The 24312-nt window shown below is 41.1% G+C and overlaps 1 protein-coding gene across 2 annotated transcripts in view; it reads left to right on the forward strand.

Moving 5' to 3' along the window:
* Nucleotides 1–24312, forward strand: part of POT1 (protection of telomeres 1) — a 640429-nt gene that overhangs the window by 333877 nt on the left and 282240 nt on the right. Inside the window, exon 13 of one of the 2 annotated variants that reach the window (XM_053716650.1) lies at nt 2419–2475. The exons of the other annotated variant lie outside the window; for it this stretch is intronic. Coding sequence (XP_053572625.1) covers nt 2419–2475 — 57 coding nt within the window. The remainder of the gene's footprint in view (nt 1–2418; nt 2476–24312) is intronic. 2 annotated transcript variants of the gene reach the window in all.

The raw sequence follows: 24312 nt of genomic DNA on the forward strand, positions 1-24312 counted from the left end.
AGGTGTAATTAGTTTAAAATTCTTGTAATTTTTTTATTTTTTTGCAATTTAGTGGGGTTTTTTTTGTACTTTAGTTAGTTTTATTTAATTGTAATTAGTTTTATTTAATTGTAGTTAATTTATGTAATTATTTTAATGATAGTGTAGTGTTAGGTGTAATTGTAACTTAGGTTAGGATTTATTTTACAGGTAATTTTGTATTTATTTTTGCTAGGTAGTTATTAAATAGTTAATAACTATTTAATAACTATTGTACCTAGTTAAAATAAATACAAAGTTGCCTTAAAATAAAAATAAACTCTAAGCTAGCTACAATGTAACTATTAGTTATATTGTAGCTAGCTTAAGGTTTATTTTACAGGTAAGTATTTAGTTTTAAATAGGAATAATTTAGTTAATAATAGTAATATTTATTTAGATTTATTTAAATTATATTTAAGTTAGGGGGGTTAGGGTTAGACTTAGGTTTAGGGGTTAATAACTTTATTATAGTGGCGGCGGTATAGGGGGCAGCAGATTAGGGGTTAGTAGGTATAATGTAGGTGTCAGCGGGGTCCTGGAGCGGCGGTTTAGGGTTAATATGTATAATGTAGGTGGCGGCGGTTTAGGGGGGGGGGGCAGATTAGGGGTGTTTAGACTCGGGGTACATGTTAGGGTGTTAGGTGTAGACATTTCCCATAGGAATCAATGCGATATCGGGCAGCAGCGAACATGAGCTTTCGCTGCTGTCAGACTCCCATTGATTCCTATGGCATCCGTCGCCTCCAGGGCGGCGGATTGAAAACCAGGTACGCTGGGCCGGAATAGTGGCGAGCGTACCTGGTGGGATCTTGATAACTTCCAAAAGTAGTCAGATTGTGCCGAACTTGCGTTTGGAACATCTGGAGTGACGTAACCATCGATCTGTGTCAGACTGAGTCCGCCAGATCGTATGTTACGTCACTATATTCTACATTTGCCAGTCTGTAGGGCTTGATAACTAAGGCGAATCAGGCTCGCTACAAATACGCTGCGGAATTCCAGCGTATTTGCAGTTGACAGCTTGATAAATAGAGGCCATAGTATATTTAGCGAGCCAGACTTGGTATTTACCATCTTCACAGCTCCCTGAACCATTCAGGGAAGCTGTAACTTAATGTGTTGAACTAAAGAGACAGTAAAGTAAAAATTATATGTTTATGATTCAGATAGAATATGCAGGTTTGAGACATTTTCCAGTTGACTTCCAATGTCAAACTGTGCACAGTATTTTAATATGCTCACTTCTAAGGCAAAGGCTACTATTGAGCATGTGCACAAGTTCACAGTGTATATATATATATATATATATATATATATATATATATATATATGAGTCTGTGATTGTCACATTATATAGGGTGGAGGGGCAGCAAATTAAAGTACATTTTGAATATTCTCAGAAAAAAAATTAAATTGATACTAAGTGCTATTGCATTGTCTTTTATTGTGCACTTGTTGATTATGTAATTTTACTGTATTTAATGGCCCTTAAAGGGACATTTTACACTAGATTTTTCTTTGCAGAAATGTTTTGTACATGATCCGTTTATATAGCCCATCTGTTCCAGTTTTTGTTTGCTTTCTAAGATTCATCTGAACTTTCTCAAAAACGTAAGGATTATATTCACTCTACTAATAATGAGATATTAACTGTTTTGCAAGCAGCTGTTAAGGATTTAAAGGTGGCCCTTCCTTGGCCTTTAGTTCAACTTAAACAGTGATAACTTTTACTAGAAGCATTTTTGCCAATGCATGTTGCAAATATGTTTTTATTTAAAGATGCAATTCATCTATGTGAATTTAAATTTTTGAACGGAATGTCCCTTTAAGTAATGAATTGGAACAGTGTTTGTAACGGGTTATTGTGATAAGTATCGGACAAGTTATCCTGATACAGTCATTAGAAAACCTTTTGAAAATCTGTTTTCCTAATGGATGAGTTTGAAAAGGGCTTATAACAGAGCATCAAACAATGCAGAACAAATTAAACCCTCATCAGTGTGCAGGAGTACAGAGAAAAACTATAAAAAAAAAAAAAACCTCATATCACTGTTATATATATTTATTTATTTATTTATTTATATAAATATTTCCACATTGCAATTTATTATCCTCCCTTTAAAAACTCATTTTGTGTCTTGCAAATGAAAAAAAAACTGTCAAGCCTATTTAACTCAGATATATCACACTACTAGTTTAACTTAAGTACATATACGTTGATTTTGCATGTTATTAATTTTTTGTTCATTATCTTTACTTAAATTACATATTGCAGAAGGACTAACCACTGTTCTGAATTAATAGAGCACTAGATTTGCTGTAGTAATGGTTTGACAATCTGTAATCATAAACGTTATTAAAGCATTTTCTTGAAGTGTGTTTTTATCTGGTGTACAGGCCAAGAGTTGCCGCCCTCTGATGTTCTGGAGACATGCCAGCAGCTCTCAGTGGCAGGTATAAGAGCATTAATGGATTTGAAGATCACAGAGAGAAAAGCACATGGCACAGCAGGTTTTGTAGTTATCAGAAATGAGCAGTTCAAAGCTCTCCTCTTGTAGAGCTCCTATAAATGTGACATATATTTGAGAAAGCAAAGTAGTAAATGTAGGAAGATATATATAAAAAAAAGATGTTGATGTAAAGGTGGTATGTTTTTATTTTCTTTCTCATTTGCATTGTTTTACACTATACATCTCTAGGGATACCAGGTCCAGTATTTAATCATACATTCCAGTATTTTAACAGGATGTATAGTGAAATCTTCACATAAATACTGGTCACTTAAATGTCCGTGAGTGCTACTAAATATAAAAGGTCTTGTGTCTAAATTAATTGCCAATATGAAGCAGAAAGTCATGAGGGGAAGTCGGGGGGGAGGTCAACTCACTTTTGTTTAGGTTTATCACCCCCAAGCAAAGTAGTACAATTTGTATCTTACCGGCAGCTTAAAGGGACACTCAAGTCTAAACTAAACTTTCATTATTCAGATAGAGCATGCAATTTTAAACAAATTTCCAATTTACTTCCATTTAAAAAAAGTGCACAGTGTCTTAATATTTAAACTTTTTGAGTCACCCGCTCCTACTGAGCATGTGTAAGAATTCACAGAATAAGCGTATATACGTTTGTGATTGGCTGATGGCTGTCACATGGTACAGGGGGAGTGGAAATAGACAACTTTTAAAATTGTCAGAAAAAAAATCTACTATTCATTTGAAGTTTAGCCTAAGTGCTATTGCATTGTCTTGTTATCTTGCATTTGTTGATTATGCAAATCTACTGTGTTGACTGGTCATTTAAGGTTAACATGACATCTCAGTTGTTAAAAATAAGCATTGTGGGATCAATAATAGAAGCTAACAGAGATTTTGGGAAATAGTGGTGTGACCTTATATTCAATTGTGCACAGTTACTGACAGATTATCCAGTATTTTTGTGGAGGATAGCTGGCAACCCTTATAAATCTCTCAAAATATATAGGGCTCCATTAATTATGCAGTGGATGTTGATTTGGAGCCCCATCGTTTCAGGTCTGCCTGAAATGGAAGTTAAGAAACAGTGGTCATAAGACTGCTGCTCCTTAACTCCCCGCCACCTTTTAGGTGGCGGGGTGAAATCATCCTGATCCAATACGATCGGGATGATTGACGGCCCCTGCTAGCGGACGATTGGCCGACAGTGAGCAGGGGGAGGCATTGCACAAGCATTTCACCAGAAATACTTGTGCAATGATAAATGCCAACAGCATATGCTGTCGGCATTTAGCGAGGTTGAGCGGACATGATTCGCTACAGCGAATCATGTCCACTCGCCCTTTAATAAATCTACCCCATTGTCTGTGTCTGCATCTGCATATCCATTAATCAAAATACAAATACACATTTCTGTGAGATAATTCATAAGAACGCATATGCATTTTAATGGATTAAATGATGATTAGCTGTTAGAGCTGCCTGATAATGAGGGAGGGGATTTATATAAAAGTAGTTTAGCTGTGTTGATAAAAAAGGGAGGCTTATAAATCCTTGTTTGAAAATGTAGCATGTCCCAATTTAAGACTCCGTGTTCTGCCACATCATAGCCATTTGAGTACCTATTATGATGGTTTGCAGCTTAAAAATGTTTTATCTTGATAACTGGAATCTAGAAAATAGATAGAAATCTCTATATTGATTATGTAAGCACATACTTTATAATTCGGTAAGTATAGACAATGATTAGACAAGAATTTTAATGGAGGCTTAATATGTTACCAGCTAAACTTTCAACCAGTCAATGTTTCCAAAACTAGGTTTAGGTAGGTGGATGATTGAGGATTTAGCATTGCTTCATGGAGGGCTGCAGGGTAGATTTTAGTAAGTATTAGCCTGTGACTTAAATTCACAGAGTGGGAACATTATTAACATGTTTAAATATCAGTTTTACACAAAGTCAAACAACTTTTAGGATAAAAGACAACAGAGATGTAATGCAGGTCATAAGCTTCTATATTTTTATTTATGTGTTTACTTATTATTATTTTTTTCCTTGATAACATAACTAATATACAAATATAGTTGATGTCAGCAATATCGGTATCAGTTCTAGAACTAGACCCAAATGCTAGGGTGAATATAGGCACATGCTAGCACAATGAGTAAAACCCAGGACGTGGCCCACTGAAGCAGCAAAAAATAGAAATAAAAATAGTACTCACAGAGAAGGAAGTGAACCACTGAGGAACTTAGACCAAATGGATGAAAGTTCCGAGAGGAAGCCAACAGCTTAGGAGAGACCAAGAAATGATAGCCCAGGCAAGCAGAGGTCAGGAAGGTAACAGCAGACTAGTATAGGGATATCCAGCAGAGTAGTCAGGCAAGCAGAGGTCAGGCAAGTTACAGCAGGCTTATATAGGGATAACGAGCAGAGTAGTCAGACAAGCAGAGGTCAGGCAAGTTACAGTAGGCTTATATAGGAATAACCAGCAGAGTAGTCAGGCAAGCAGAGGTCAGGCAAGTTACAGCAGGCGTATATAGGGATAACCAGCAGAGTAGTCAGGCAAGCAGAGGTCAGGCAAGTTACAGCAGGCTTATATAGGTATAACCAGCAGAGTAGTCAGGCAAGCAGAGGTCAGGCAAGTTACAGCAGGCTTATATAGGGATAACCAGCAGAGTAGTCAGGTAAGCAGAGGTCAGGCAAGTTACAGCAGGCTTATATAGGGATAACCAGCAGAGTAGTCAGGCAAGCAGAGGTCAGGCAAGTTACAACAGGCTTATATAGAAATAACCAGAAGGAGGCAAAGATACCCCAGCCAAAGGCTTAAATACCTTCCCCACTTCCCTCATCCCCCAGTCATTCTTTGTCTTTCGTCACAGGAGGTTGGCAGAGAAGTGTCAGAAGATTACAGAGTAGTTCCTTATGAAGGGTATCTACCCTTTGAGATGGGACTGGAGTTTTAAGTAGTCTTGTCAGCCTCTCAGTGAGAGCATTGATGAAAGTTAGAGTCTTGAGATGCAGGAAGAGTCTTTCTGCGAAACCATATATCATATTAACAGCTCCTTAAGCAATCAGCGTTGAGGAGTTTCGCTGCCTGCTTTCTTCTCTCAAGTCCATGTCAGAAGCGCTGCTACAATCTGTCAAACTTGATGGACCATGTTGCTGTTCCACGGCATAGATTTCGGTAAGATTGTTTCATTTTTTACACACATGTTAACGGTAGAAGACAGGGTCACAGTGGGACTCCTTTTCTTTATGGAATCAAGGGTTAATATCTCCTGAGGGGGATTATGGGATTATTGAACAGTGGGGTCTTTTAATCATATTTGTTATGTGATTTTGACTGCTTATGTGTAGAGACGTTTTGGGGCTCATGGGCTGATACGGAATGTGCAGGTTATTTTTCGTTTTGACAGCTGCACAGTTTTATTAAGCGGTCCTGCATGATGCACCATGGGACCAGGGAGTGGTCACGTTTTGTTTTTCCATTTCCGATTCCTGACCGAGTATCTGCGGAGAGGAGCCGATTTCTCTACCTGTCTGGTTCATAGGAGGTGGTGAGTGCCCCAGCCATTGGGGGTTTAAGGTGCCTGTTGTTTCTTCTACAAGATATGATGAGTCCACGGATTTCATCCTTACTTGTGGGATTTATCCTCCTGCTAACAGGAAGTGGCAAAGAGCACCACAGCAGAGCTGTATATATATATAGCTCCTCCTTTCCCTCCACCTACAGTCATTCTCTTTGCCTGTGTTAGTAATAGGAAGAGACAAAATTGAGGTGTTAGTTTAGATTCTTCAATCAATAAGTTTTTTATTTTAAAATGGTGCCAGAGAGTACTATTTTTCTCAGGGGGAAATCGTTGGTCTATTGCTTCCCAAGAGGAGTGGAGACATATTATTTTCTGCCCTGATGTTGATGATCTTAGCAAACATTATCTAAGATCCATGATGGTTCCCACAGCACAGCTGAAGGTAGTGTAAGAAAATCTTCAGTGTGGAGAACGGTGTCTTGCTACATGCAGCATTGAGGTATGTTCAGTCTTTTGTTTTCTGGGGAGACTTGATGCATCAGAATAGGCTGACATTTTTCCCTATATGGGGAAGGGTAAGCAGTATGCACTATATGAAAGGAAATGGTGTACCTGGAATCCCTTTATATTATTTGCCTAAGTATGTGAATATAACTTTATAGCTTAATTTGGGCTGGACGCTGGGAGTTGCGGTTTGCTTAAGGGCTACTGGCCTGAAGGAGTGGAGTGTTACAATGTGGGGTATACAGAGGGCACATGGCTTATGTTTCTTTCATGTAATTAGCAAGAGTCCATGAGCTAGTGACGTATGGGATATACATTCCTACCAGGAGGGGCAAAGTTTCCCAAACCTTAAAATGCCTATAAATACACCCCTCACCACACCCACAATTCAGTTTTACAAACTTTGCCTCCGATGGAGGTGGTGAAGTAAGTTTGTGCTAGATTCTACGTTGATATGCGCTCCGCAGCAAGTTGGAGCCCGGTTTTCCTCTCAGCGTGCAGTGAATGTCAGAGGGATGTGAGGAGAGTATTGCCTATTTGAATGCAGTGATCTCCTTCTAAGGGGTCTATTTCATAGGTTCTCTGTTATCGGTCGTAGAGATTCATCTCTTACCTCCCTTTTCAGATCGACGATATACTCTTATATATACCATTACCTCTGCTGATTCTCGTTTCAGTACTGGTTTGGCTATCTGCTATATGTAGATGAGTGTCCTGGGGTAAGTAAGTCTTATTTTCTGTGACACTCCTAGCTATGGTTGGGCACTTTGTTTATAAAGTTCTAAATATATGTATTCAAACATTTATTTGCCTTGACTCAGAATGTTCAACTTTCCTTATTTTTCAGACAGTCAGTTTCATATTTGGGATAATGCATTTTAATTTAACATTTTTTACCTTAAAATTTGACTTTTTCCCTGTGGGCTGTTAGGCTCGCGGGGGCTGAAAATGCTTCATTTTATTGCGTCATTCTTGGCGCGGACTTTTTTGGCGCAAAAATTCTATTTCCGTTTCCGGCGTCATACGTGTCGCCGGAAGTTGCGTCATTCTTTGACGTTATTTTGCGCCAAAAATGTCGGCGTTCCGGATGTGGCGTCATTTTTGGCGCCAAAAAGCATTTAGGCGCCAAATAATGTGGGCGTCTTATTTGGCGCGAAAAAATATGGGCGTCACTTTTGTCTCCACATTATTTAAGTCTCATTTTTTATTGCTTCTGGTTGCTAGAAGCTTGTTCTTTGGCATTTTTTCCCATTCCTGAAACTGTCATTTAAGGAATTTGATCAATTTTGCTTTATATGTTGTTTTTTTTCTTTTACATATTGCAAGATGTTCCACGTTGCAACTGAGTCAGAAGATACTTCAGGAAAATCACTGCACAGTGCTGGAGCTACCAAGCTAAGTGTATCTGCTATAAACTTTTGGTATCTGTTTCTCCAGCTGTTATTTGTATTGCATGTCATGTCAAACTTATTAATGCAGATAAAATTTCCTTTAGTACTGTTACATTACCTGTTGCTGTTCCATCAACATCTAATTTTCAGAGTGTTCCTGATAACATAAGAGATTTTATTTTTTAAATCCATTAAGAAGGCTATGTCTGTTATTTCTCCTTCTAGTATACATAAAAGTCTTTTAAAACTTCTCTTTTTTCAGATGAATTTTTAAATGAACATCATCATTCTGATACTGATAATGGTTCTTCTGGTTCAGAGGTTTCTGTCTCAGAGGTTGATGCTGATAAATCTTTGTATTTGTTCAAGATGGAATTTACTCGTTCTTTACTTAAAGAAGTGTTATTTGCATTAGAAATAGAGGATTCTGGTCCTCTTGATACTAAATGTAAACGTTTAAATAAGGTTTTTAGATCTCCTGTAGTTATTCCAGAAGTGTTTTATCTCCCTGATGCTATTTCTGAAGTAATTTCCAGGGAATGGAATAATTTGGGTAATTTATTTACTCCTTCTAGACGTTTAAGCAAATTATATCCTGTGCCATCTGACAGATTAGAGTTTTTTGGGACAAAAATCCCTAAGGTTATGGGGCTGTCTCTACTCCTGCTAATGTACTACTATTCCTACGGCAGATAGTACTTCATTTAAGGATCCTTTAGATAGGAAAACTGAATCCTTTCTAAGAAAAGCTTACTTATGTTCAGGTAATCTTCTTAGACCTGCTATATTTTTAGCGGATGTTGCTGCAGCTTCAACTTTTTGGTTAGAAGCTTTAGCGCAACAAGTAACAGATCATAATTTTATAGCATTATTATTATTCTATAACATGCTAATAATTTTATTGGTGATACCATCTTTTGATATCATTAGAGTTGATGTCAGGTATATGTCTCTAGCTATTTTAGCTAAAAAAGCTTTATGGATTAAACTTGGAATGCTGACATGTCTTCTAAGTCAACTTTGCTTTCCCTTTCTTTCCAGGGTAAATAATCATTTTCGTTCCTTTCCTCACAAGGAACAAAAGCCTGATCCTTCATCCTCAGGAGCGGTATCAGTTTGGAAACTATTTCCAGTTTGGAATATATCCAAGCCTTATAGAAACCTATAGCCAGCTCCTAAGTACCTATGAAGGTGCGGCCCTTATTCCAGCTCAGCTGGTATGGGGCAGATTACGTTTTCTTCAAAGAAATTTGGATCAATTCCGTTCTTAATCTCTGGTTTCAGAAACATTGTTTCAGAAAGGTACAGAATTGGCTTCAAGTTAAGGCCTCCTGCTAAGAGATTCTTTTCTTTCCCGTGTCCCAGTTAACACAGCAAAGGCTCAGCATTTCTGAAATGTGTTTCAGATCTAGAGTTGGCTGGAGTATTTATGCCAGTTCCAGTTCTGGAACAGGGGCTGGGGTTTTATTTTATCTCTTCATTGTACCAAAGAAGGTCAATTCCTTCAGACCAGTTCCGGATCTATCATTATTGAATCGTTATGTTAGGATACCAACATTCAAGATGGTTACTGTAGGACTATCCTGCCTTTTGTTTAGCAAGGGCATTATATGTCTACAATAGATTTACAGGATGTGTATCTGCATATTCCGATTCATCCAGATCACTTTTAGTGTCTGAGATTCTCTTTTTAGACAAGCATTACCAGTTTTGTGGCTCTACCGTTTGGCCTAGCCTCAGTTCCAATAATTTTTTTCAAAGGTTCTCGGTGCCCTTCTTTCTGTAATCAGAGAATAGGGTTTTGGTATTTCCTTATTTGGACGATATCTTGGTACTTGCTCAGTCTTCTCATTTTCGAAGAATCTCATACGAATCGACTTGTGTTGTTTCTTCAAGTTCATGGTTGGAGGATCAATTTACCAATCAGTTCATTGATTCCTCAGACAAGGGTAACCTTTTTAGGTTTCTAGATAGATTCAGTGTCTATGACTCTGTCCTTGTCAGACAAGGGAAGTTTAACATTGATATCAGCTTGTCAAAACCTTCAGTCACATTCATTCCCTTTGGTAGCCTTATGCATGGAAATGTTGGGTCTTAGGACTGCCGCATCAGATGCGATCTCCTTTGCTCGTTTTCACATGCGACCTCTTCAGCTCTATATGCTGAACCAATGGTGCAGGGATTACTCAAAGATATCTCAATTAATAACTTTAAACCGATTTTACAACACTCTCTGACATGGTGGACAGATCACCATCGTTTAGTTCAGGGGGCTTCTTTGTTCTTCCGACCTGGACTATAATCTCAACAGATGCAAGTCTTACAGGTTGGGGAGCTGTGTGGGGGTATCTGACGGCACAAGGGGTTTGGGAATCTCAGGAGGTGAGATTTACGATCAATATTTTGGAACTCCGTGCAATTTTCAGAGCTCTTCAGTCTTGGCCTCTTCTGAAGAGAGAGTTGTTCATTTGTTTTCAGATAGACAATGTCACAACTGTGGCATACATCAATCATCAAGGAGGGACTCACAGTCCTCTGGCTATGAAAGAAGTATCTTGAATTTTGGTTTGGGCGGAATCCAGCTCCTGTCTAATCTCTGCGGTTCATATCCCAGGTATGGACAATTGGAAAGCGGATTATCTCAGTCGCCAAACGTTGCATCCGGGCGAATGGTCTCTTCACCCAGACGTATTTCTTCAGATTGTTCAAATGTGGGAACTTCCAGAAATAGATCTGATGGCTTCTCATCTAAACAAGAAACTTCCCAGGTATCTGTCCAGATCCAGGGATCCTCAGGCGGAGGCAGTGGATGCATTATCACTTCCTTGGAAGTATCATCCTGCCTATATCTTTCCGCCTCTAGTTCTTCTTCCAAGAGTAATCTCCAAGATTCTGAAGGAATGCTCGTTTATTCTGCTGGTAGCTCCGGCATGGCCTCACAGGTTTTGGTATGCGGATCTTGTCCGGATGGCCTCTTGCCAACCGTGGACTCTTCCGTTAAGACCAGACCTTTTGTCTCAAGGTCCTTTTTTCCATCAGGATCTGAAATCCTTAAATTTAAAGGTATGGAGATTGAACGCTTGATTCTTGGTCAAAGAGGTTTCTCTGACTCTGTGATTAATACTATGTTACAGGCTCGTAAATCTGTATCCAGAGAGATATATTATAGAGTCTGGAAGACTTATATTTCTTGGTGTCTTTCTCATCATTTTTCTTGGCATTCTTTTAGAATACCGAGAATATTACAGTTTCTTCAGGATGGTTTAGATAAGGGTTTGTCCGCAAGTTCCTTGAAAGGTCAAATCTCTGCTCTTTCTGTTCTTTTTCACAGAAATATTGCTATTCTTCCTGATATTCATTGTTTTGTACAAGCTTTGGTTCGTATAAAACCTGTCATTAAGTCAATTTCTCCTCCTTGGAGTTTGAATTTGGTTCTGGGGGCTCTTCAAGCTCCTCCATTTGAACCTATGCATTCATTGGATATTAAATTACTTTCTTGGAAAGTTTTGTTCCTTTTGGCCATCTCTTCTGCCAGAAGAGTTTCTGAATTATCTGCTCTTTCTTGTGAGTCTCCTTTTCTGATTTTTCATCAGGATAAGGCGGTGTTGCGAACTTCTTTTGAATTTTTACCTAAGTTGTGAATTCCAACAACATTAGTAGAGACATTGTGTTTCCTTCATTATGTCTTAATCCTAAGAATTCTAAGGAGAAATCGTTGCATTCTTTGGATGTTATTAGAGCTTTGAAATATTTGTTATCTTTTCCGGTTTTAGAAAGGTCAGAAAACTTCTGCCATTTCTTTGGCATCTTGGTTGAAATCTTTAATTCATCTTGCCTATGTTGAGTCGGGTAAGACTCCGCCTCATAGGATTACAGCTCATTCTACTAGGTCAGTTTCTACTTCCTGGGCGTTTAGGAATGAAGCTTCGGTTGATCAGATTTGCAAAGCGGCAACTTGGTCCTCTTTGCATACTTTTACCAAATTCTACCATTTTGTTGTATTTTCTTCTTCTGAAGCAGTTTTTGGTAGAAAAGTACTTCAGGCAGCGGTTTCAGTTTGAATCTTCTGCTTATGTTTTTCATTAAACTTTATTTTGGGTGTGGATTATTTTCAGCAGGAATTGGCTGTCTTTATTTTATCCCTCCCTCTCTAGTGACTCTTGTGTGGAAAGATCCACATCTTGGGTAGTCATTATCCCATACGTCACTAGCTCATGGACTCTTGCTAATTACATGAAAGAAAACATAATTTCTCCAACATAGGTGTGTCCGGTCCACGGCGTCATCCTTACTTGTGGGATATTCTCTTCCCCAACAGGAAATGGCAAAGAGCCCAGCAAAGCTGGTCACATGATCCCTCCTAGGCTCCGCCTACCCCAGTCATTCTCTTTGCCGTTGTACAGGCAACATCTCCACGGAGATGGCTTAGAGTTTTTTAGTGTTTAACTGTAGTTTTTATTATTCAATCAAGAGTTTGTTATTTTGAAATAGTGCTGGTATGTACTATTTACTCAGAAACAGAAAAGAGATGAAGATTTCTGTTTGTATGAGGAAAATGATTTTAGCAACCGTCACTAAAATCCATGGCTGTTCCACACAGGACTGTTGAGAGCAATTAACTTCAGTTGGGGGAACAGTGAGCAGTCTCTTGCTGCTTGAGGTATGACACATTCTAACAAGACGATGTAATGCTGGAAGCTGTCATTTTCCCTCTGGGATCCGGTAAGCCATGTTTATTACGATTGTAAATAAGGGCTTCAAAAAGGGCTTATTAAGACTGTAGACTTTTTTTGGGCTAAATCGATTGATTATTAACACATATTTAGCCTTGAGGAATCATTTTATCTGGGTATTTTGATATAATAATATCGGCAGGCACTGTTTTAGACACCTTATTCTTTAGGGGCTTTCCCAAAGCATAGGCAGAGCCTCATTTTCGCGCCGGTGTTGCGCACTTGTTTTTGAGAGGCATGGCATGCAGTCGCATGTGAGAGGAGCTCGGATACTTAGAAAAGACTTTCTGAAGGCGTCATTTGGTATCGTATTCCCCTTGGGGCTTGGTTGGGTCTCAGCAAAGCAGATACCAGGGACTGTAAAGGGGTTAAAGTTCAAAACGGCTCCGGTTCCGTTATTTTAAGGGTTAAAGCTTCCAAATTTGGTGTGCAATACTTTTAAGGCTTTAAGACACTGTGGTGAAAATTTGGTGAATTTTTAACAATTCCTTCATGTTTTTTCGCATTTGCAGTAAAAAAGTGTGTTCAGTTTAAAATTTAAAGTGACAGTAACGGTTTTATTTTAAAACGTTTTTTGTACTTTGTTATCAAGTTTATGCCTGTTTAACATGTCTGAACTACCAGATAGACTGTGTTCTGAATGTGGGGAAGCCAGAATTCCTATTCATTTAAATAAATGTGATTTATGTGACAATGATGCCCAAGATGATTCCTCAAGTGAGGGGAGTAAGCATGGTACTGCATCATTCCCTCCTTCGTCTACACGAGTCTTGCCCACTCAGGAGGCCTCTAGTACATCTAGCGCGCCAATACTCCTTACTATGCAACAATTAACGGCTGTAATGGATAATTCTGTCAAAAACATTTTAGCCAAAATGAACACTTATCAGCGTAAGCGCGACTGCTCTGTTTTAGATACTGAAGAGCATGACGACGCTGATATTAATATTTCTGAAGGGCCTCTAACTCAGTCTGATGGGGCCAGGGAGGTTTTGTCTGAGGGAGAAATTACTGATTCAGGGAACATTTCTCAACAAGCTGAACCTGATGTGATTGCTTTTAAATTTAAGTTGGAACATCTCCGCATTCTGCTTAAGGAGGTATTATCCACTCTGGATGATTGTGACAAGTTGGTCATCCCAGAGAAACTATGTAAAATGGACAAGTTCCTAGAGGTGCCGGGGCTCCCAGAAGCTTTTCCTATACCCAAGCGGGTGGCGGACATTGTTAATAAAGAATGGGAAAGGCCCGGTATTCCTTTCGTCCCTCCCCCCATATTTAAAAAATTGTTTCCTATGGTCGACCCCAGAAAGGACTTATGGCAGACAGTCCCCAAGGTCGAGGGAGCGGTTTCCACTTTAAACAAACGCACCACTATACCCATAGAGGATAGTTGTGCTTTCAAAGATCCTATGGATAAAAAATTAGGTTTGCTTAAAAAGATGTTTGTTCAGCAGGGTTACCTTCTACAACCAATTTCATGCATTGTCCCTGTCGCTACAGCCGCATGTTTCTGGTTCGATGAGCTGATAAAGGCGGTCGACAGTGATTCTCCTCCTTATGAGGAGATTATGGACAGAATCAATGCTCTCAAATTGGCTAATTCTTTCACCCTAGACGCCACTTTGCAATTGGCTAGGTTAGCGGCTAAGAATTCTGGGTTTGCTATTGTGGCGCGCAGAGCGCTTTGGTTGAAATCTTGGTCGGCTGATGCGTCTTCCAAGAACAAGCTACTTAACATTCCTTTCAAGGGGAAAACGCTGTTTGGCCCTGACTTGAAAGAGATTATCTCGGATATCACTGGGGGTAAGGGCCACGCCCTTCCTCAGGATCGGCCTTTCAAGGCAAAAAAATAAACCTAATTTTCGTCCCTTTCGTAGAAACGGACCAGCCCAAGGTGCTACGTCCTCTAAGCAAGAGGGTAATACTTCTCAAGCCAAGCCAGCTTGGAGACCAATGCAAGGCTGGAACAAGGGAAAGCAGGCCAAGAAACCTGCCACTGCTACCAAGACAGCATGAAATGTTGGCCCCCGATCCGGGACCGGATCTGGTGGGGGGCAGACTCTCTCTCTTCGCTCAGGCTTGGGCAAGAGATGTTCTGGATCCTTGGGCGCTAGAGATAGTCTCCCAAGGTTATCTTCTGGAATTCAAGGGACTTCCCCCAAGGGGGAGGTTCCACAGGTCTCAGTTGTCTTCAGACCACATAAAAAGACAGGCATTCTTACATTGTGTAGAAGACCTGTTAAAAATGGGAGTGATTCATCCCGTTCCATTAAGAGAACAAGGGATGGGGTTCTACTCCAATCTGTTTATAGTTCCCAAAAAAGAGGGAACGTTCAGACCAATCTTAGATCTCAAGATCTTAAACAAGTTTCTCAAGGTTCCATCGTTCAAGATGGAAACCATTCGAACTATTCTTCCTTCCATCCAGGAAGGTCAATTCATGACCACGGTGGATTTAAAGGATGCGTATCTACATATTCCTATCCACAAGGAACATCATCGGTTCCTGAGGTTCGCATTCCTGGACAAACATTACCAGTTCGTGGCGCTTCCTTTCGGATTAGCCACTGCTCCAAGGATTTTCACAAAGGTACTAGGGTCCCTTCTAGCTGTGCTAAGACCAAGGGGCATTGCTGTAGTACCTTACTTGGACGACATTCTGATTCAAGCGTCGTCCCTTCCTCAAGCAAAGGCTCACACGGACATTGTCCTGGCCTTTCTCAGATCTCACGGATGGAAAGTGAACGTGGAAAAGAGTTCTCTATCTCCGTCAACAAGGGTTCCCTTCTTGGGAACAATAATAGACTCCTTAGAAATGAGGATTTTTCTGACAGAGGCCAGAAAAACAAAACTTCTAGACTCTTGTCGGATACTTCATTCCGTTCCTCTTCCTTCCATAGCTCAGTGCATGGAAGTGATCGGGTTGATGGTAGCGGCAATGGACATAGTTCCTTTTGCACGCATTCATCTAAGACCATTACAACTGTGCATGCTCAGTCAGTGGAATGGGGACTATACAGACTTGTCTCCGAAGATACAAGTAAATCAGAAGACCAGAGACTCACTCCGTTGGTGGCTGTCCCTGGACAACCTGTCACGAGGGATGACATTCCGCAGACCAGAGTGGGTCATTGTCACGACCGACGCCAGTCTGATGGGCTGGGGCGCGGTCTGGGGATCCCTGAAAGCTCAGGGTCTTTGGTCTCGGGAAGAATCTCTTCTACCGATAAATATTCTGGAACTGAGAGCGATATTCAATGCTCTCAAGGCTTGGCCTCAGCTAGCGAGGGCCAAGTTCATACGGTTTCAATCAGACAACATGACAACTGTTGCGTACATCAACCATCAGGGGGGAACAAGGAGTTCCCTGGCGATGGAAGAAGTGACCAAAATCATTCTATGGGCGGAGTCTCACTCCTGCCACCTGTCTGCTATCCACATCCCAGGAGTGGAAAATTGGGAAGCGGAATTTCTGAGTCGTCAGACATTGCATCCGGGGGAGTGTGAACTCCATCCGGAAATCTTTGCCCAAGTCACTCAGCTGTGGGGCATTCCAGACATGGATCTGATGGCCTCTCGTCAGAACTTCAAAGTTCCTTGCTACGGGTCCAGATCCAGGGATCCCAAGGCGGCTCTAGTGGATGCACTAGTAGCACCTTGGACCTTCAAACTAGCTTATGTGTTCCCGCCGTTTCCTCTCATCCCCAGGCTGGTAGCCAGGATCAATCAGGAGAGGGCGTCGGTGATCTTGATAGCTCCTGCGTGGCCACGCAGGACTTGGTATGCAGATCTGGTGAATATGTCATCGGCTCCTCCTTGGAAGCTACCTTTGAGACGAGACCTTCTTGTTCAGGGTCCGTTCGAACATCCGAATCTGGTTTCACTCCAGCTGACTGCTTGGAGATTGAACGCTTGATCTTATCGAAGCGAGGGTTCTCAGATTCTGTTATCGATACTCTTGTTCAGGCCAGAAAGCCTGTAACTAGAAAGATTTACCACAAAATTTGGATAAAATATATCTGTTGGTGTGAATCTAAAGGATTCCCTTGGGACAAGGTTAAGATTCCTAGGATTCTATCCTTCCTTCAAGAAGGATTGGAAAAAGGATTATCTGCAAGTTCCCTGAAGGGACAGATTTCTGCCTTGTCTGTGTTACTTCACAAAAAGCTGGCCGCTGTGCCAGATGTTCAAGCCTTTGTTCAGGCTCTGGTTAGAATTAAGCCTGTTTACAAACCTTTGACTCCTCCTTGGAGTCTCAATTTAGTTCTTTCAGTTCTTCAGGGGGTTCCGTTTGAACCCTTGCATTCCGTTGATATTAAGTTATTATCTTGGAAAGTTTTGTTTTTAGTTGCAATTTCTTCTGCTAGAAGAGTTTCAGAATTATCTGCTCTGCAGTGTTCTCCTCCTTATCTGGTGTTCCATGCAGATAAGGTGGTTTTACGTACTAAACCTGGTTTTCTTCCAAAAGTTGTTTCTAACAAAAACATTAACCAGGAGATTATCGTACCTTCTCTATGTCCGAAACCAGTTTCAAAGAAGGAACGTTTGTTGCACAATTTGGATGTTGTTCGCGCTCTAAAATTCTATTTAGATGCTACAAAGGATTTTAGACAAACATCTTCCTTGTTTGTTGTTTATTCCGGTAAACGGAGAGGTCAAAAAGCAACTTCTACCTCTCTCTCTTTTTGGATTAAAAGCATCATCAGATTGGCTTACGAGACTGCCGGACGGCAGCCTCCCGAAAGAATCACAGCTCATTCCACTAGGGCTGTGGCTTCCACATGGGCCTTCAAGAACGAGGCTTCTGTTGATCAGATATGTAGGGCAGCGACTTGGTCTTCACTGCACACTTTTACCAAATTTTACAAGTTTGATACTTTTGCTTCTTCTGAGGCTATTTTTGGGAGAAAGGTTTTGCAAGCCGTGGTGCCTTCCATTTAGGTGACCTGATTTGCTCCCTCCCTTCATCCGTGTCCTAAAGCTTTGGTATTGGTTCCCACAAGTAAGGATGACGCCGTGGACCGGACACACCTATGTTGGAGAAAACAGAATTTATGTTTACCTGATAAATTACTTTCTCCAACGGTGTGTCCGGTCCACGGCCCGCCCTGGTTTTTTTAATCAGGTCTGATAATTTATTTTCTTTAACTACAGTCACCACGGTACCATATGGTTTCTCCTATGCAAATATTCCTCCTTAACGTCGGTCGAATGACTGGGGTAGGCGGAGCCTAGGAGGGATCATGTGACCAGCTTTGCTGGGCTCTTTGCCATTTCCTGTTGGGGAAGAGAATATCCCACAAGTAAGGATGACGCCGTGGACCGGACACACCGTTGGAGAAAGTAATTTATCAGGTAAACATAAATTCTGTTTTATGTAAGAACTTACCTGATAAATTCATTTCTTTCATATTAGCAAGAGTCCATGAGGCCCGCCCTTTTTTTGTGGTGGTTATGATTTTTTTGTATAAAGCACAATTATTCCAATTCCTTATTTTATATGCTTTCGCACTTTTTTCTTATCACCCCACTTCTTGGCTATTCGTTAAACTGAATTGTGGGTGTGGTGAGGGGTGTATTTATAGGCATTTTAAGGTTTGGGAAACTTTGCCCCTCCTGGTAGGAATGTATATCCCATACGTCACTAGCTCATGGACTCTTGCTAATATGAAAGAAATGAATTTATCAGGTAAGTTCTTACATAAATTATGTTTTTTTTATTGCAAGTCGACATGTTGGGTTTTTCTTGCGACCCATGCGTGTCTTAGTCAGGATAGTGTAACGCCCACGGTGGGCGGGGCCTATTTTTGCGCGCTCAGACATGCAGTATCGCCGGATTGCATAGCAAGCAGAGGCTGGGGCTCTGGTGGGCCTAAGTGTCTAGACCTATCGAAGGGACTTTAAAGCTTACAGGACTACAGCAAGTGCATTCCGGGGGCAGGTAGGCCACACAGCAGAGCGGTGGCGTGGTGCAGGGGCCAAATTTAAATAATAAATAAAATTCTGTTATAATAGATGTTTACTGTTTTATTGCATATATTAGCAAATGGATGCAATACTAAGAGACTGTTTTGGGCACTTTAAAATAATATTTTCTGTTCCAAACACGTTTTTGCAGATATCAGAAAAATAGTTGCGCTTTTAAAATTTAAAGGCAGTTTTTTTGTTTTTTTTTGCATTAACTTTTTCACATACAATCTGAATTCAGAGCTCAATATTTTAAGTAAAGTACGACTATTATTAATATTGCTAGTCTGTTTAACATGTCTGACACTGAGGAGGAAATTCCTTGCTCTATGTGTTTAGATGCCACTGTGGAACCCCCTCTAGTTTTTTGTACCTCTTGTACTGAGAGGGCTTTACAATGTAAAACACAAATTTTATGTAAAGAAAATGTGTCTAAGGATGATTCTCAGTCTGAGGAGAATCAGGGTATACCGCTAACTTCTCCCCAAGAGTCACAACCTTTAACGCCCTCCCAAGCGACGTCTGGTTCTTCAACCGCGTCTAATTCATTTACTCTGCAGGATATGGCTGCAGTTATGTCAACTACCCTTACAGAGGTTTTATCTAAGTTGCCAGTGTTACAGGGTAAACGCAGTAGGACAGAAGTCAATGTGAATAATGAGTCCTCTAATGCTTTGTTGGCTATTTCCGATGTACCCTCACAGGGATCTGATTTGGGGGTCAGGGAACTTCTGTCTGAGGGGGAACTTTCCGATTCGGGAAGTGTGTTACCTCAGACGGACTCGGACATCATGTCCTTTAGATTTAAGCTTGAACACCTCCGTCTGTTACCTTGGGATGTTTTAGTGACTCTGGATGACTGTGACTCTATTGTGGTACCACCAGAGAAATTGTGTAAGATGGACAAATTCTTAGAGGTACCTGCTTACACTGATGTTTTTCCGGTTACTAAGAGAATCTCTGAGGTTATTAAGAGGGAATGGGACAGACCGGATATCCCGTTCTCATCGTCTCCTAATTTCAAGAAGATGTATCCCATATCTGACACTGTTCGGGACTTTTGGCAGACAGCCCCTAAGGTGGAAGGAGCTATATCTACCCTGGCTAAGCGTACAACTATTCCTATTGAAGACAGCTGTGCTTTTAAAGACCCTATGGATAAGAAATTGGAGGGTCTTCTAAAGAAATTGTTTATTCATCAGAGTTTCCTTTTACAACCAACGGCCTGCATTGTACCAGTTACCACTGCGGCGACCTTCTGGTTTGATGCCTTAGAAGAGTCTTTTAAAACCGAGACTCCTTTAGAGGATATTTTAGATAGAATTAAGGCTCTTAAGCTGGCTAATTCTTTTATTACAGATGCCGCATTTCAGATTGCCAAGTTGGCGGCTAAAAAGGCCGGATTTGCTATTTTAGCGCAAAGAGCATTATGGTTAAAATCTTGGTCTGCTGATGTGTCATCTAAGCTCAAAGCTTTTGGCTATTCCTTTCAAGGGGAACACCCTATTCAGGCCAGACTTGAAGGAAATAATTTCTGACATTACAGGAGGTAAGGGTCACCTCCTACCTCAGGATAGAACTGCTAAACTTAGGGGTAAACAAAATAATTTTCGCTCCTTTCGGAACTTTAAAGGAGTCCCCTCTTCTTCCTCTGCCAAGCAGGAAGGGAATTTTGCTCAAGCCAAGTCCGTCTGGAGACCCAACCAGGCTTGGAACAAAGGTAAACAACCCAAGAAGCCCGCTGCTGCTACCAAGACAGCATGAAGGGGCGGCCCCCTATCCGGGCCCGGATCTAATAGGGGGCAGACTTTCTCTCTTTGCCCAGACTTGGGTAAGAGATGTTCAGGATCCTTGGACACTGGAAATAGTATCCCAAGGGTATCAGCTGGAATTCAAAAGTTCTCTCCCAAGGGGGAGGTTTCTGCTTTCACGATTGTCTGCTGACCAGACAAAAAGAGAGGCGTTCCTACGTTGTGTAAAAGACCTCTCTACTATGGGAGTAATTTGTCCCGTTCCAAGATTGGAACAGGGACATGGGTTTTACTCAAATATTTTCGTGGTCCCCAAAGAAGAGGGCACGTTTTGACCCATTTTAGATCTAAAGAGTCTAAACAAGTTTCTCAGAGTCCCATCCTTCAAAATGGAGACTATTGGAACAATTCTTCCATTGATCCAGGAGGGTCAATATATGACTACCGTGGACTTGAAGGATGCATACCTGCATATTCCTATCCACAAGGATCATCATCAGTTCTTAAGGTTTGCCTTCCTGGACAAGCATTTTCAATTTGTGGCTCTTCCCTTCGGGTTGGCCACAGCACCCAGGATCTTCATGAATGTTTTAGGGTACCTTCTGGCGCTTCTCAGGCCGCAAGGTATCGCAGTGGCGCCTTATCTGGACGATATTCTGATCCAGGCGTCGTCTTACCATCTGTCAAAGTCTCATACAGACATGGTTCTGTCCTTTCTGAGGACTCACGGGTGGAAGGTGAATCTAGAAAAGAGTTCATTAATTCCACAGACCAAGGTTCCCTTCCTGGGAACTTTAATAGATTCCATATCCATGAAAATTTTCATGACAGAGGTCAGAAAGTTAAAGATTCTGAATACATGCCGAGCCCTTCAGTCCAATCCTCGGCCATCAGTGGCCCAGTGCATGGAGGTAATTGGATTGATGGTGGCGGCAATGGACATCATTCCGTTTGCTCGTTTTCATCTCAGACCACTACAGCTGAGCATGCTCAGACAGTGGAATGGGGATTATGCAAATTTGTCTCCTCAGATAGATCTGGATCAGGAGACCAAAGACTCTTCTTTGGTGGTTGTCGCAGGATCATCTTTCCCAAGGGACGTGCTTCTGCAGACCCTCATGGATGATAGTGACGACGGACGCCAGCCTTCTAGGTTGGGGTGCAGTCTGGAATTCCCTGAAGGCTCAGGGTTTGTGGACTCGGTCGGAGTCACTTCTTCCAATCAATATCCTTGAATTGAGAGCAATATTCAGTGCTCTTCAGGCATGGCCTCAGTTGGCTTCGGCCAAATTAATTCGTTTTCAGTCGGACAACATCACGACTGTGGCTTACATCAATCATCAGGGAGGAACAAGGAGTTTCTTAGCGATGACAGAAGTATACAAGATAATTCGGTGGGCGGAGGCCCACTCTTGTTATCTGTCAGCAATCTACATCCCAGGAGTGGAAAACTGGGAAGCAGACTTTTTAAGCAGACAGACGTTTCATCCGGGGGAGTGGGAACTCCATACAGAGGTTTTTGCCACTCTGTTCCTCAGATGGGGCAGGCCGGAGTTGGATCTGATGGCGTCTCGTCAGAATGCCAAAATTCCAAGATGCGGATCCAGGTCAAGGGATCCTCAGGGCGAACTGATAGATGCCTTGACAGTGCCTTGTTCATTCAACCTAGCTTATGTGTTTCCTCTGTTTGCTCTCCTGCCTCGGGTGATTGCTCGGATCAAACAGGAGAGGGCTTCAGTAGTTCTAATTGCCCCTGCGTGGCTTCGCAGGACTTAGTATGCCGATCTAGTGGACATGTCCTCTCTGTCTCCGTGGAGGCTTCCATTGAGGCAGGATCTTCTCATTCAGGGACCCTTCCAACACCCAAATCTAGTTTCTCTGCAACTGAGTGCTTGGAGATTGAACGCTTGATTTTATCTAAGCGTGGGTTCTCTGATTCGGTCATTGATACTTTGATTCAGGCACATAAGCCTGTCACTAGTGATGTCACGAACATAAAAATTTGGGTTTGCGAACCGCCCTAGACTTCAATAGGCAGGCGCATTTTAAAACCCACAGGGACTCTTTCTGGCCACAATAGTGATGGAAAAGTTGTTTCAAGGGGACTAACACCTGGACTGTGGCATGCAGGAGGGGGATCCATGGCAAAACTCCCATAGAAAATTACATAGTTGATGCAGAGTCTGGTTTTAATCTATAAAGGGCATAAATCACCTAACATTCCTAAATTGTTTGGAATAACGTGCTTTAAAACATCAGGTACGCCCGCTTCACAGTGACAGACGCGCGCGCACGGGAGTAGGCGGGCATGCACGTGCACGGGGAGGGAGCGGGTGGGAACCGCTACACTACAGAAAAAAATGTTTTTATAAGTGGGGGAAAGGGGTGCAAAATATTTAGTACTTGGAAATCTAAGTGATCTGGGAGCGGATGGGGGATTGGTCTTGGGGGGGGAAGCTACACTACAGAAAAATGAAATAAAAATAAAAAAAAAACATTTTATTTGCAAACTGGGTACTGGCAGACTGTACCCAATATGGCCCCCAATAAGGCAGAGGGAGAGGGTTAGGAAGCTGTTTTGGGGGGGATCAGGGAGGTTGGGGGCTAAGGGCGGGATCCTACACAACAGCATATGTAAATATGCTACAAATATATATTTAAAAAAGATAGCTTTTATTTTAGTACTGGCCGACTTTCTGTGGGAAGCTGATCTCTACACTAAAGCTAAAATTAACCCTGCAAGCTCCCTACAAGCTACCTAATTAACCCCTTTACTGCTGGGCATAATTCATGTGTTGTGCGCAGTTGCATTTAGTGGCCTTCTAACTACCAAAAAGCAACACCAAAGCCATATATGTCTGCTATTTCTGAACAAAGGGGATCCCAGAGAAGCATTTACAACCATTTGTGCCATAATTGCACAAGCTGTTTGTAAATAATTTCAGTGAGAAACCTAAAGTTTGTGAAAAAGTTGACTATTTTTTTTTATTTGATCGCATTTGGCGGTGAAATGGTGGCATGAAATATACCAAGATGGGCCTAGATCAATACTTTGGGTTGTCTACTACACTAAAGCTAAAATTACTCCAAAAAGCTCCCTACATGCTCCCTAATTAACCCCTTCACTGCTGGACATAATACACGTGTGGTGCGCAGTGGCATTTAGCGGCCTTCTAATTATCAAAAAGCAACGTCAAAGCCATATATAGAAAGTGTATTTATAAGTAGCGCCTTACTTACACCCTGTTAGCTGTTTAATGGAATAATCTCACAAATATTCTGAAGTTGAGGATAAAGGGAAAATATAAACAGCGCTTCACCTATATATAGATATAGGATAGCTAGGGATGTTTATCAATGGGTCAATAAATTCAATGAAATAGATGTAAATACATATGAATAAAATATCTTAATATTTAATTTCTCAAAACGATACATACATATGCATACTATTAGTATATATAAAAACAATCAAAATAAAATCAGAATAAAAAACATTTATAGATGAGTCGTTTGTTGGAAGAAAAAATTGTGAATAACTTCCTAGGTAGACACACAGAGGAGAGGACGTCTCCACCTCCTCAGACAATAAAAAATTCCCAAAGAGCAATGTGTTATACTTGGAAATAGTAGCGTTCCACCTTTATCTAATTGCAAGTCACTTCTTTGCAGTATACTTTACAATGTTGCAAAAAAACCTTCAGAGGGCAGTGTGCTATGCTTAAGATTACTGGCACTCCACCTTTACTAAGTTGCAAGTCTCTTATTTTGTTACAGTGTGCTTTGCAATATTGCAATGTGTATTGCTCGCTCCTTGGTGTTTTTGCCCACTTTTTATCTTAATATAGCTTAGCATTCAAGGAGGTCAAATTCTGTTTTACTAAAAATGTCTGCATTCATATGCGTAAGAGTGGTTCATGTGCTTGAAAGAAAGTTA

This window comes from Bombina bombina, chromosome 6 (assembly GCF_027579735.1).
Source record: "Bombina bombina isolate aBomBom1 chromosome 6, aBomBom1.pri, whole genome shotgun sequence".
NCBI classification, from domain to species: Eukaryota; Metazoa; Chordata; class Amphibia; order Anura; family Bombinatoridae; genus Bombina; species Bombina bombina.